The 15,303-nt window shown below is 40.2% G+C and overlaps 1 protein-coding gene across 7 annotated transcripts in view; it reads right to left on the bottom strand.

Moving 5' to 3' along the window:
- Aldh1a1 (aldehyde dehydrogenase 1 family, member A1) overlaps positions 1-15,303 on the bottom strand; it is a 152,559-nt gene that overhangs the window by 13,051 nt on the left and 124,205 nt on the right. For all 7 annotated transcript variants that reach the window (XM_039093858.2, XM_039093931.2, XM_039093900.2 and 4 more), the window contains 6 exon segments: positions 13,033-13,173; positions 10,949-11,078; positions 8,962-9,023; positions 7,251-7,379; positions 5,818-5,931; positions 598-700 (listed from right to left, as the gene is read on the bottom strand). In XM_039093858.2, the coding sequence (XP_038949786.1) occupies positions 598-700; positions 5,818-5,931; positions 7,251-7,379; positions 8,962-9,023; positions 10,949-11,078; positions 13,033-13,173 (679 nt within the window).

Genomic DNA, 15,303 nt, shown 5'->3' with positions numbered 1-15,303 from the left:
CTAAGTCTCATTGAAGGAAGAGGTACAGGAAAGCTTGACCTTTAATTTCCATGAAATTAGCCTGGTTAGGAAGAAACCCAAAATGTCATTTATTAGTAAACCAGAGTGATTTGGAATATTATGGCTGGCTGTCAAACCCAAATGATAATTTCCCATATTTACTAACATTAGTTGAAAATGAAAAATATTTAAGCAAATCTCATGTTCTTCTGGCTCTCCCCATATACTAGGTGAACACAAAAAGAAAATATGAAATGACTAATAGCCAGACTCCTGCTGGCTACAAATGTATCAGGTATCATGGACTCAACACAAATAAAGATATAAAATATCAAAACCAGATCGTAGATCCAGACCATTTACACAATCTCGCTTTGATACAGGGAAGTAGGAATCTATTCCAACCCAGGACAAAATCATACCTGTGCTTAATTTATCTACATTATGGAAAAGTTTAAAAGCTTTCCAGAGTCACCACAGACTCTAGTTAATTACTTTCACCTTGAAGGAATGTCATTTGTAAGACTCTAGGAGACTGTGACAGAATCAGGCATGAGGAGGAAGAAAGTGAGATGCTAACAAAGGGTTCCTACTCACAGTCGGCATCTGCAAACACAATGCAAGGGCTCTTTCCCCCAAGCTCCAGCGTGACCCTCTTCAGATTGCTTTTTCCTGCAGCTTCCTTGATTAATTTGCCAACCTGAAATCAAACATCACAAAGGAGGGGGCTTAGCATGTTCCTGTGTAGATAGATTCATGTAAACTTTGAATTATAGAACATTTGCACCACCATTTCCTTTCATTTGGAGGAAACATTCAATGGTGTTATTCAAGATCTGGCATCTTCAGATCTAGAAGCTTCCCTATAGGTTGATGTCTATATGCAGGTGAGGACTGGCACACATTAGGTTAAGGCCATGATTTTACAGTAAAAATGTAAGGAGGGGACAAAGCTTTTGTAAGGTGGGAGAGAATGGGAAGGGAAAGGGAAAGGGAAAGGAGAATCAAGTTGGAGACAGAGAAGGATGACCCAGATCTGCGTGACCTTGATTTGCCAAGGTAGTTGGGCTGGATTTCTGTAGGCAATTTTTTCTTATCTAGGTGTGCAGTTTATATCCTTATCAATTAGTTGTGAATTCATTGTGTGGATCTATTGTGGATTGAAAATTTAACATATAAATCTAATTGATAAATTACAGTTCATTGAGTCATGGCTTCACTGGGTTGTTGGGAGTGTGAGTAGAGTCCGTGGCAGGTGGCTGTGCTAGCCCAGCCCATGCTGGACTTCTATAGCTCTGATTTTACTGGGTAGCTGGAACAAGAGAGTTTGCAGCTAGCAGAGAGCTTCCGGAAGAGATACTAATTAGAGATAAATTTTAGTTAGTTCCATTTGGCCCCATGGGTGCTGGAACTAACACTAGGGACCAGTGTGGCAAGGTGCCATGCTGAAAAGGCTCATGTACAGCATGGGTTAGTGAGTACTTGGGGCAGGGTGGGGTCACTGAGGTAAAGATACCAAGCAGTGCCATGAGGCCCTACAGGTGCCAGGACTAGCACAGGATAAAAGGGTTTAGGTTTTTTAAATATTTACCACAACACTTCCCTCATCAAGTATGCAAGCGTGAGACAAATCAGAAAATGCCCATGGTCAGGCAAACAGACGTGGCTACCTAGAGAACTGACTTTCATGAGAAGGCAGATAATTATTTTTCATTTTCATCAGAACTTCCTCTCTGTGTTTGATCAGAGATACTCCTGAGCACCTCATGTATTGACTTCTTGTCTCCCTAGAGACATTCATAGAACTCAGTACTCTCTTTGGGATCATCATTTAGTACAGACTTTTCTTGAGCTCTTCTCTGATAACTCTATATGGACATGATTCTTTCCTTGGTCTCCCGAAGAAGGACATGACGGTCCTTTTCTCCTTCCTGTGTGTTTATCCTGGTATGCTCACTGTTAGTGGATCTCAATACCTTTTGCCCTTATTTCCTTGGCACCATGCTTCTGTTTCTCCGATACATGTCACTGCACAGAGAGAGACTGGCTCTGAGTTCTGAGTTCTTCAGCCCTTAGCTTGAATTCTGCCATACTAGTTTCTTCTTTATGCTAGTCCCTTCATCTAAAATAAGACATTGCTTTCATTTTATTTTACTTGCTGCTTTTGGGTCCCTTTGATTAAAGGTTATTTTCTAAATAATTCTTCTTGTTTTTCATTTCTAAATTCAGCTTTTAAAATGACTTGTACATTAAGACCACATTCCATTGTAAAGATCTTGACCTTGGTGACTAGAGGTACCCATCATATTCTGCCTCTATAATCCTCTGGGTCTCTGCTATTCTGCACATTGGATTTCAATGAGGTCTCTCTTGCATCACTGTGTGGAGGGAAGATCTATGTTGATACTGTGTTGCTATTATTCCTATTATTCTGCAATGCATTAAAGAAAAGATAATCATTTCACTTAAGTTTCCCTTTTTTTCTATTGTTGTTGTTGAAGGTATTGTTTTTTCCATGTATTTTTGGTTTCTGTTTTTTTTCCCAGAGGGATTATTTTATTTATTTTTTAAATTTTATTCCCCTCTGGGTCCACCCCCAGAGAGTTACACATACCATACCTCCTCCCCACTCCTTGGACTCCCTCCCCTGTCTCCGTGAGGATGTCCCCTCCCGACCCACCCCACCAGACATCTAACTTCCTGGTGTCTCCAGTCCCTTTTATTAACACTTTTATGATTCTAACTTTAACTCTTGATAGTAGATGAATAAAAATAAACAAAAAGCAGTAATATCCCAGGAAAGTCCTGCCTCAAATTGATCTTCCCTGCTTGTCTTTCACGCTACTGTCTTCCTTCTGTTTTGTTCTGTCTTTTATTTGTGAGAGTGAATCCCCATGTAGCTCAATCTGGCTTCAACCTTGTGATCCTCCTGCTTCCCTTCCCATGTTTGTATAGTGGTGTGTTGCATAATTCTGAGACTCTGTAGTACAACCTTTGTGATCATTTTCATTTAAAAAGTTTTTATTTTGTATATAACAAATGGTATCATTTTGAGTCCCCTAGTCAGTTTAGTAGAAAACTTCTCTTTAATATAGCTAAATTTGTCTTGGTTATGGGAGTATGACCAGAATACATTTTCTGAAGCTACACATGGCAAACGAATAGAAAAGCTTGTTAGAAATATGGGTATGGGGAGCTAGAGAGATGGCTCAGTAGTTAAGGGCATTGGCTGCTCTTCCAGAGGTCTTGAGTTGAAGTCCCAGCAACCACATGGTGGCTCACAACCATCTATGATATGATCTGATGCTCTCTTCTGGCATACAGGTATACATACAGATAGAGTACTTATGTAAATAAAGTAAATAAATAAATAGTATATTAAAATAAAAATAAATGAGTGAGGAATAAACTATATATATATATATCAAATTCAGGTAGACAATTTGAAGCTTGCTTGAATTTTCTCAGAAACCAGTCATGTTACTTTTATCTCATAATTTCATTCCCTTAATTTGAAAAGGTAAAACATGAACTTCCCAAAGAGGATTATGAAAAGGCAAAAAAATGAACTGTTTATCCTTTTGTTGCATTCCTTGTGAAGAAGAGGTAACCAGTGTTCATAAAATATTTCTTATATACTATGTGGCTTGTGCCTATGAGAGATTCATTTGCCTGGGGATTAAAAGTGCTTCAGGACCTCTAAGTCAGGAAACAAATGTTGAGAAAAAGTATAAACAAGTTTCCACAGAGTGTTTGTTTTGGACTAATGCTATGTTTCCCTCAATGGATCTTCTAAAATCACATCATTATCATTTTGCTATTTAGAAGTAGTCCTACACCATCCTGTGACTAACCTTGAACAAAAGAGCCTTGAGACTAGCCAGGCAAGAGAGTGAGAAATATCCCCAAGGGTGTACACGCTCACGATTAGGAATCTCAGACAGCAGGAACACAGATGGAAACACTGTTGAATTCAGGGTTTCTGAGAACTTCAGATAAGAGCACCAAGGCAGTGTGGGAACACTGGGAGTCAGGTGCAAGAAGCTGATGTCCCCATAAAACCCAAAGCCTGGGAAAGTGAAAGAGAGTAACCAAGGCCATTTGCTGGCTCTTAGGGGGCTGCTAGATGTCTTATTCTACTAGTTCTCACTTTTACTATGTAAAACCAAGTAAAGCAGATATTAGGGTCCCTATGCTCTTCAGATAAAGAAATTAAAATGTGGCAAAGATACTTGATGTTTTAGAGGCATAGTATTTAAATGGTTAGGTTGGAATTTGACCTCGTATGTTGCCTGGTCTTCTAATTTCCATGCTTTTTGTGAGATTGGGGGCATATAAAGTAGCCTCAAAATGGTATATAGCCCAGGATCAGTCAAGACCATTAAGCCCTTACACTGCTGCTGGGATCAGGACTAGAGTAATGAACATAGGTTTTGGACTCAGAAATGTGGCAGAGGCTGGGAAAACCCAGGGTTCTATCTGTCAGCCTTTTCCTGCTATGATGTCAACCATTATTTACAGAAGTTATTAGTGTGTCACTGGCATCCTCTCATCTTCTCCCCTCCCCCAAGAGAAATGCTGAATACAATTCTTTGGTTGTTGCTTTTCATTGTCTCTGCTTTTAATCATATTTCAGTCAGACATTTCTCCACTGCGTACTATCTTTCTACTATTCATGAAAGACAAAGAAGATGCACTTTAGAAGATCAAAAATAGAATAAAAATAGAATGTAATGTTTCGTCAGTTCAGCTTTCTGTGGTGTTTAATGAAATGCTGAAGCAACTGTACTTATAAGGGAAATCAACCTTGACTTATTGTGGTGAATATTCTTCTTGCTTCTCAGTCCTCAAGTAGTTAAAACCATTCCTCGACACTTTCAGCAAGTTGTAGCACGCATCGAGGTTCAGGTAAGTTTTCCTTTCCTTACTCTCCTGTACATAATTCATCACCTTCTCAATCCTCTTTATTTCTTGCAGGTATTGTCAGCTTACTTTTCATCCACGCCAATGAGGCATGCAGTCAGTCTCTTTTGGGGCTGGATAGCTATTAACGTGATAGCCAAGTAGGGTGACACAAATATCGCTCAGTTGGAAATAGAGTAAGCTCTAGATTTTCTTTTTGTTTATGATAGAAAATCATGAAATATACAGAATTCTATCTTCCAAGCCTTTTGTTCTCCCTCCTTTTGCCCCTCCTTATTAGTGCTTATAGACTGTTGACTATTCTTCAACTGTGTCTATCCATACTGAGGCCAGGCACACTCAAACCTGAGACTCTCCAACAGAAGCATGGAGGGAAGCAGAATTTGTCTCCTTTTCAGGGTATGCTGGATAGACAGTTCCAAAACATAAGATGCTGGTTGGGGATTTGGCTCAGTGGTAGAGCGCTTGCCTAGCAAGCGCAAGGCCCTGGGTTCAGTCCCCAGCTCCGGAAAAAAAAAAGATGCTAAGGGTGAAACTCTATTTAATTTTCTTAATCTGAAGGATGTATTTACATTCATTCATATAAATCACTGTGCTCTAATTTATATTGTTTCTATCATATATTTTTCCAGTCATCTGACAGAGCCAGTGGCTAAATTTCTATGAGAGACATAATAGTAAACACATTGAACATTGTAATCATTCTGAATTAGCAACAGGTATCTTCTTTTATCCTAAATTCATCCAGCTGGGCTGGATAGACATATTTTTCAAGGACTGAATAAGTAACAAATCATTGAAGTAACTTTTATTTTAAGAAGCATTGTCTGATAAATAGCTGCAGGAAACATGCTTGCTCTGGGAGGGGATGAGATACTCAGAGATCCGCCCTACCTGGGTTGATCCCGTGAAGGCCACCTTGTCCACATCCATGTGAGAGGAGATCGCTGCCCCCGCAGTTGGCCCATAACCAGGGACAATGTTCACCACGCCAGGAGGAAACCCTGCCTACAAGCATCCAACAGATGGAGAATTTAATTCACAGCAGAGGTGGGTATGGGACTGAAGCTGTGCTCTTAGTCTAACCTTATAAGTTTTTCTCCCAAGAAAATTTCACCTACGTATTTATTCTTTATTATTACTAGCTTTTCGTCAATATGGAATTTTACTCAAAGGGGATGTTTCATTTCTTCCAAGACTCAAAACCCCATCAGTGGCTCATATTTCTAACGATTAGCTGTGCTAAATGTCAGAAGGGTGAACTCCCACAATTCAGAAAATTATGATAAAGTACATAGACATTTGGGATGATCATCAGGGCTAGAAATCTAGAGATCATGTTTTCAATTTTTCACTGTTGACTTGTCATGAAAGTGGCTACGTTACAAATCCCAAGTGGTATTGTTTGATCAGTAAAACATCACAAAGGCAAAGCCTCTCTGTGAAGTATGAGAATGGCGGACAGATTTCTCTCCCACTGACAGCACCAATGACAGAGCCTTGATGACCATGTTATAAGTTCATGGTATTTGATTAAAAAAAAGCACCACTTTTGACAATTTTTTGTCCATTTTTGTTTGAAATGAAAATATCTTCAAGACATTGTTTTTCATTATGAAATTCTAAGTTGCCATTTTGAGTCTTTGATACAATATTAAGGATGAAATCCAATGTTTTAAAGTGGTAAAATCACACATTTTGGTTAACTACATAAAAGTGCCGTGTTCCATGCACTTTGAACAGAGAAGAAAATGAAGATGAATATGAACGGCTGGATATATTCTTTTCACAATATGTCCCAATATTCCCACAAGTATATCACCACAATTGCTTCCAACCTTCAGCCTATTAAAACTAAAATGATTGAAGGCATTTACAGAAGCAACCAGGCAGTTGTCAACAAATATTTCAACATTTGAAAGAACACTTCATTTCTTCCTGGATTATGTTCATGAGAGTCCACAGTATAAATAACGGATTACAAGGTGATTGGCTATGAGCCTCTGACTATGGCTTCCTGTCATTATTTAGGAGAAGAGACATTTGTGCTGACTGACAGAATCCCAGCCCTTAGCTCTGCTGCTTTCTTTTTTTTTTCTTTCTTTTTTTTCCCCCGGAGCTGAGGATCGAACCCAGGGCCTTGTGCTTGCTAGGCAAGCGCTCTACCCCTGAGCTAAATCCCCAACCGAGTTCTGCTGCTTTCACCTGCATGACTGAACAGGAGCCTCATGTGAACAATACTTGAAGTGTACAGTACACGTAAACAAGGTCTGTAAGGTAAACGGGGACCCAGGATATGACTGCAGGTTTAGACTCAGGAAACTCACCTCTTTTATTAAAGATGCCATGTGAAGAGCAGTGAGAGGAGTTTGCTCTGCTGGCTTGACGACCACCGTGTTCCCACAGCTGAGGGCAGGGCCTATCTTCCAAATGAACATAAGCAGTGGAAAATTCCACTAGAAAGCAAAAATGAAAAAAATGGACCCTTTACATTGTCTCAAACCACAGGTTCTAGAACAACCTGCCTTGATAGATGTTGAATAAAACTGTGTAAGTGCTTCATACTTCCCTGAAACATCTCACTTAGGGTCACCGCTAAGAGCAACTAATACATGCTAAATGTTCTGGACTCACCGTATAGAAGGAAACAGGAAAACACTCCCAAATTTAATCAAGTCCTGCTATCCTGAATGCTTATTCTACAAGGAAGAATACTTTATGGTTTTGTATATAAATAAGCATATCAGATGTGAAAAGATGTGACATTCTCTCCCCTATATTTCCCTAGAGTCCCTTTATTGAATTTACCTAATCATAATATCTTTTAGCATATTTAATGCTAGAAGACTTGATTTTTACATTTTGGATTTGTGAGACTGAAATCAGGCCATGGATACATTCCAATTGTTTTGCACAACAGAGAGGTAGGCTCAGATCAGGGCAAACAATATTGTTAAACCCAAAGGAAGTTCACATCCAGAGGGTGAGAGCTTTGGGTTCAGATCCCTACACACCCTCTGGCCAGCTGTAAGAAGTGAGATAGGTGACTACTTCTCTGCTTAGGCATTCACCACCCAAGAGTCCTGAAAGTGGTTCTTGCTACTTTAGATGGATCTCTTCTGAATCCACCGAGAAAGAACGCTGAGGGATAGTACATGTCTGTGTGAGGCCCAGGCTTAGATCCCCAGAACAACCGAACAAAGCAGCTGAGGACAGTTAGTGTTTGGACTTATTCAAGTTACTCACTGGTAGAGTGATGTAGATGTGCTGGAGGGATTTTAAGCCTTTAAAGTAATAAGCACTTCTATTAAATGCATCGATATGTTCAGTCTCATTAAATAAGAGTCACTGTCACTCCAAAAAAGAAGTGGGACGCCTCACTCTATTTTAATTTTGCCTTTTAAATTACATCAGCTATATACAGCTCATGTCCTGTGTGTCAAGCTTAGAGGAAATCTGGTTCATCCAGAAGTTGATTTTCTGACAGAAGAACTTTGAGTACCCAATCTTGATTTCTAAAGTTGCAATGCAGGCCACATACTTTCCCAGTTTTTTACTTAAGTCAAAAGATATTTTCTGATATTTTAACAATCTTGCTGCATTTACTATTCATGGTGAGAAATTTCAGGGAGGAAACAGAGTGCTGGAGGTTGCCAGTATGACTGTGACCCACTGACGTGGAGTCTCAGCACAGATGAGCCGTGATAAACCCTTGTCATATTCTTACACGGCACAGCTCACGAAACCGGAACATAGCACAATTTCCAAAGCCATTCATGCAGTCAACACTTGGGGCTCATGTGATAACACTGAAATGCCCTCCAAGGGCACAGCCATCTATCCAAGGTCTCTGAAGGAGCTAACTCCTATATAAGAAGCTCAGTTACAGGACGATAAGCTGCAGGCAGTCATGCTTGTTGAATTTACCTCACACATAACCATTGCATGAGCTTCACTTGTATGAAAATGGGCTTCCTCCCTGGATTAATGGAATTCGACCTTTCTTTCCCTCATTGGGAGTCAGGAAGGAAAACTTACAGGGATGATTTGGCCACACACCCCAATAGGTTCACGTCTCGTAAAAGTGAAAATGTCTCCATCTGGAAAACAGAGCAGACACAGACAGCACTCATTAAAGGTAAATGTGTTGTGCAGGCATGGCAGGGTGGATTTGAGATTGATGTGAGAAGAACCACATACTCAGCAGCAAAAAGCAAACAAAGGACCCTATTTACAAGGCTAATAATGTAAACAATGGGATCCTCAAATGTCAATTTCATTCTAAAAACTGGGGTATATGTGACAAGATGGGAAAAGATCTGACAGGCAGTTAACTCTATTTTTTGTTTTCAAAATGGCTGCCTTCCACATCAGCCTGTTTATAGAGTAGTCCGGAAAGGAGCTGGGGAGAGAAGAGTATCGATAAGGTGTAAATGTTTCCAATGTCTCAAAATTCCCAGGGCCATGAACCTTTAAGATGGTGAATGGTTTAAAATATTAAAAATGTAAGCTGTGTTTCTACTGCCTTGAAATTTGTGTGTGTGTGTGTGTGTGTGTGTGTGTGTGTGTATGTGTGTGTGTGTGGATGGTGGTGGTGGTAGTGGTGGCGGCAGTGGTGGTGGTAGTGGTGGTGGTAGTGGTGGCGGCAGTGGTGGTGGTAGTGGTGGTGGTAGTGGTGGTGGTAGTGGTGGTGGTGGCGGTGGTGGTGGTAGTGGTGGCGGCAGTGGTGGTGGTAGTGGTGGTGGTGGTGGTGGTGGTGGTGGTGGCGGCAGTGGTGGTGGTAGTGGTGGCGGCAGTGGTGGTGGTAGTGGTGGTGGTGGTGGTGGCGGCAGTGGTGGTGGTAGTGGTGGTGGTAGTGGTGGTGGTAGTGGTGGTGGTGGTAGTGGTGGTGGTAGTGGTGGCGGCAGTGGTGGTGGTAGTGGTGGTGGTAGTGGTGGCGGCAGTGGTGGTGGTAGTGGTGGTGGTGGTGGTGGTGCCTACTAAACACAAATGCAATGTCTTTTAATCTAAGGGAAAAATCTTTAAAAAATAACCATCAGGCTTTGGCCAAGTCCTATGCCTTACTCTGATGTGGTTACCAGGGGAATTTTGTTATTCTGTATTTTGTTCTGGCTTCCACAGGAGCTTACTGCTACCACAGCAGGTACTTTTTCTGTCAAGACCCACAGGTACTTTAAACAGTTTCTTCTAGGTTTCCTACCCGTGGAATAAGAGCCTCGAAAGAGCCCCCTTCATGGGACGTCTGTGGTCTCATTCATAAATCCTAACTTCCTGGTGACCACCTTCCATAATAAATTCTCCAGTTAGCTTGGCAGTGCCCATCAGGAACAGAACTGATGTGGATTATTTGAGTTCAATTACAGACATGAAACTCAGCCTCTACTCCATTCCCAAATTGATTATTTTTTTCACTTGAAATATTTTTCACGTGTCTGTTCTCCTACATGCACACTGAGTAATAGTTACACAATCACTTCCATGCAAACTTAACTCAGCTAGTAAAAGCACTCCTCTCATCTTTGTGGTTTGTAAAACATGCTAATATATAAATTAGTTAATTCTAAATACACTCAATTTAAAAGGGCACAGATTAGCATAACTGCCTCTTTCTGGACTATATATATGTATATGTATACATACATATGTGTGTGTGTGTGCGTGTTAAAAAAACGATGTTGTAGGAAGGATATCAGTGTTGTTATGGAAATGGAGCAGAAATCGGTAATTTCATAGACAGCTTTGGACAGTTTGAGCGCTTAGACACCTCACTGAATTTTTAACTGAATCTATGATCATGGTCTTACTGTAATGCTGCCTATGTGCTACAGAGTTTTATTTTCTGCATAGTTAATAGATACAACTTTAAAGAATGTTGACTCTTAATAGAAGTTCCTTCTTCAGAAAGCTGTTTACTCAAAATCAAGGAGAAAATAGTCTTCGTCTTATTGTTTGACATCTTCATCAGAATTTGTGATAGTGGCCTGGCCTTTGTCACAATCCCTCCTACTTTTCCAAGTGTACTCACCACTCGGTATTGTTTGACCATGGATCTTGTCAGCCCAGCCTGCACAGTACTTTAATGCTTTTATGCTGCCTCCTAAATCCGACAAGTACGCATTGGCAAAGACTTTCCCACCATTGATGGCCTCTATTGTCTGAAAAAACAACACAAAACACAGTCAGTAATTGCAACCAGAATATTAGATTAATAAAATTGCTCCATGGAGCTGTAGAGATGGCTGGAACATCAGCTGCTGTTTTAGAAGAACCAGCTTCATTTCCAGCATGATGGCTTACAGTCATGTACAGCTCTAGTTACATGTGATATTATGCCTCCTCTGCCCTCTGAGAGCAGCGATCATACACATCATGCATAGAAACACATGCAAGGCAAACATCTGCACACATGAAATAATTTAAATAAAAAAGAATGACTGTATACTCATGTACATATGAGGAGCACAATTGAACTCAGAAGTTGTAAAGAGAGAATGTCAAAAAGGTGGCAGGTGGCACGTGGGGGGGTAGACAGGGTTGGTAGGAAGTAGTTGTGTATCGATATAATCAGTATCTATTTTATAAATGTATGGTATCCTATAAGAATAAAAAGTAAATTAAAATATATAATCAATATTTTCATGAGTTAATATTTGAGTATGAAAGGGAGCTCTGTAATCATAAGGAATCTCAAATCATCTTGATTAAACTCCTGTTTTTAAAACAGAGTCAAATAGTTGGTTATTTTTATGGCCACATAGCAAGATCATGGTAAACGATCCCCTGATAGTAAGATTCTGGTGGTCTGACCCTTGTGTCCTTTCGGTCACTTTCTGAATCCCTTCCAGCTAAGCAATGTCTAAACATGAGGCACAATTTCACAGGTATGCGTCTGTGAATATGACTAGTAATTTCCTTGTCATATAAGAAGTATTATAACAGGATCCCACTTTGCTGTCCAACTCTACAGACATAGAGTGTTTGCAATTTCTCAATGCCTAAATAACTATTGTCATATTTCTGGCAGATAGAAAAAAATCTATTCATCCACTTTGTCCATGGACTCTCCCCAGCAGTTTTCAATGATAGTCCTGATGGGGAGACAACATAGTAACAACTATTTCAGCAGTCAGACTATAAAGTTCCAGACTTTCTGCCCCTGTAGTCCTGTCCTCCTTCTCTTTTCATTCTGATTATACAGGTCTCCTGGAAACCCTACATTCTACGAGGTGATCACCCAATAGCTAAGCCCTCCTTTCCAGTTTATATGTCCACTCCCTCAGAATGGATGCCTACGTGATTTTTCTATGTCTGTTCTTCATCCTGTGGCCTTCCAAGGTGACAGAGGCAGTTAAAACTTTTCATGCCGAGACAAATGACAGAAGCCATGTTATCTGCTTTCTTCCTATTCAACACAGAGGAGGCTGTGGTTTTATTGCAACAGCTACTGATTGTATTTTTCCCTAATTTTGAAAAATTTAGCGAATTTGAAAAAAGTGTGATTCTTTACAAGTAATTGGTATTGCTTCCAGTGATATGAAGATAATAAAATATAGTTTGGATTCTAATGGGAAACCGCACTGCTTTCAGTTGGCTTTATTAAACAGGGACTTAAAAAAACAAGAAAATCTGCTCTCATTTATATTCTATACTGACATATCTATCCACAGAAATGAAAAAAAAAAGCATAGCACTCAAAACAAAGCACTATTTTATTCCACATTAATTCTACATTCTGTTTGTTAATTCTTTTATACCCTGTGAAAACAAAAATCACTTCTCTTTGTCATGACATTTTGAACAGATACCTGGGAAGAGGAGTCATTGTAAAAATATTTGGCTTGATATATTACAATTTATTTTAGAGCAATATTTTGTCACTTGCAAGAAATTCATAAATATTCCCCAGAATGACATTATCTCCAGTGAGTCTGAGAAATCAAAGGCATTGTTAGAGGAGCATTTACCATATCAAGGGCTCTGAGAAGTTCTAGAGAAAAGGCAGGACGGTTGGCCATGTGTTCTCTTAACCATACTGACTGACTGGCCAGTTGAAGCAGTGAGGGCTGCACCCACATATGTATCTGGTTATTGGCATTGGTTAATACTCACAGCCAGCAGCAGACGATCTCTCTCCATTAAGTCAGCCAGCTTGTTCAGCAAGCGTCCTCTCTCTGAAGCATCCATGGTGCGCCATGGGGAGCCAATCTGGAAAGCCTGTCTTGCGGCCTTCACAGCTTTGTCAACATCTGCCTGAAAATCACAGATCAATCCATTCAGGATAATCAAAATACTAGATGCACAAGCACAACATCACAACCTTATGAACTTATATCCTTACAAACAGAAGCTCCATTAGCCTAAAGTCCAGAACATTTACACACCCAACAATCTAGAATGTTGTAATGGTTTCTCTTGTTTAACATTTAGAACAAGTTCCAGTTGTCTACCAAATAGTTAAATGACTAGAATAGAAATGGCATATTTTAATAGATGTCACTTTATCCTATTATAATAGGACCATGTTTATTTTACTTGAAATCATGTTCTAGTTAATTTACACACATTAGCTCATTTGATTCAGAAATAAAGAGACTATCTCCCTTACCAAATTAGGACTAAAGTACCAAATAAGTGTCCTTTCCCATTGTACCCAATTAAAAATGAGGCCTCATCATATACACAGTGGTTTGCATGTGAAAGGCAAATACAGGCTGAAATGTTTTAACAGTTGTCACACAAGTAAGAGTTGATAGACATAGGGACCGAGGGGCAGATGTAGGCTTGGCATGGCACATGGGTTATAACCAGGATCCAATAGTGTCTGGAAATCTGTGATTTCTGGTCCAATAAGATATGAGAAATCCTAGCACCACACTCTTGCCACCATACTCTCTTCCCTCCCTTCACCATCACTGCAAATTCTCCCCTTTCCAACTATGAGCCAGCATAAATCCTTCTTCCTTACAGTTGCTTCGGTCAGCTACTTTGTAAGGCAGATAAGAAAAGTAACAAGCATGCAGATATTTTTGTGCATTTGCTCTAATGCCACTTGTATTATGTTAAACTGGTCCCCAAAATTGCTCGAGAATCTGCACAGAACCTTATCCTGAGTTGGTTTTCATTGGTAAATAAAGTTGTCAGTAGCCAATGGCTGGGAAGAGAGACAGCAGCGGGACTTTAGGATTCCCAGGCAAGGGACTGAGGGGAAGGAGAGGGATTGCTGTCATGCCTGGGAAGGAAGACAGCCACCAGGGAGGAGAAGGGTAGAAGACAGAGAGGTAGTGATTACATAGGTGACATGGAATACAGCTGATGGGCTGCAGGGCAGCCAAGATAGAATATAGATTTTAGTAATAACTCAGGAATATGGGAGAAGGGTACATCATCCATGTGGAGGTTAGGAAGTGGCCCAGCCATTGAGCTGTTTAAGGCATATCCAAATATAAAGGGTGTGTGTGTGTGTGTGTGTGTGTGTGTGTGTGTGTGTGTGTGTGTGTGTGTCTTTCATTCAGGAACCTAGAACATTTGGGCGGGTAGTAAGGAGCACCACCACCACCACCACCATCACCAGATGTCAGTAACCATAATTGGGTACTCCAACAGACAATTCCTTCTGAGAGCAGCTCTGCTAATTCTGCTGTGCTCTTCACACACAAAATGAATGAACACACATTTATAGTAACAGCCACGTTATAATTCACGCTTTAATTGGAACTTTGTGAGCGTGGACAGGCTGCAGATTCTCCATGGGTCACAGAAGATATCTGTTAGTCGAGATCCTGAGCTGGGCCCAAAATAGAGTTTTCCCCTTCAGCAAAGGAATGAAATAGAATACATAGTCTATCTCATCTACAGCCAGCCAGCTTCCCTGCATGAGCCACTCAGTCACTTTACGTTAGTCACCAATGTCCATGAGATCTTCCACTTTCCTACATTCTCTTTCAGAAAAAAATGAAGAACAAATTTGTCCCATAATCTTATTTGGAAAGAAATAAGCATACACACACACACACACACACACACACACACACACACACACACACACACATATCAAATAAAAATATTTGTTGTAGAATTAAGAGGGGATAAAGGAACAACTACTAAAATAAAACATGGCCCTGATGAGGGCTCATTGACTAAAGGTTCTTGCTGCCACATCTTACATCTTGAGTTCTGTCCCTGAGTCCACATGGTAGAAGGAAAGAACCATCATCAACATGCTGTCCTTCAACCTTTAGACAGAGGCATGATACCTGTACAGATACACATTTATGTGTGTGTGTGTGTGTGTGTGTGCATGCAAATAGCAAATAAATATTTTAAATGTAATTAATTTTAAAAATTCTGTGTATAAAACTAGTATTTTCTGGAACTCCATAA

Source organism: Rattus norvegicus, chromosome 1 (assembly GCF_036323735.1).
Source record: "Rattus norvegicus strain BN/NHsdMcwi chromosome 1, GRCr8, whole genome shotgun sequence".
NCBI classification, from domain to species: Eukaryota; Metazoa; Chordata; class Mammalia; order Rodentia; family Muridae; genus Rattus; species Rattus norvegicus.
Note: the sequence above shows the minus strand (reverse complement) of the source record. Positions and strands in the feature narration are given on the sequence as shown.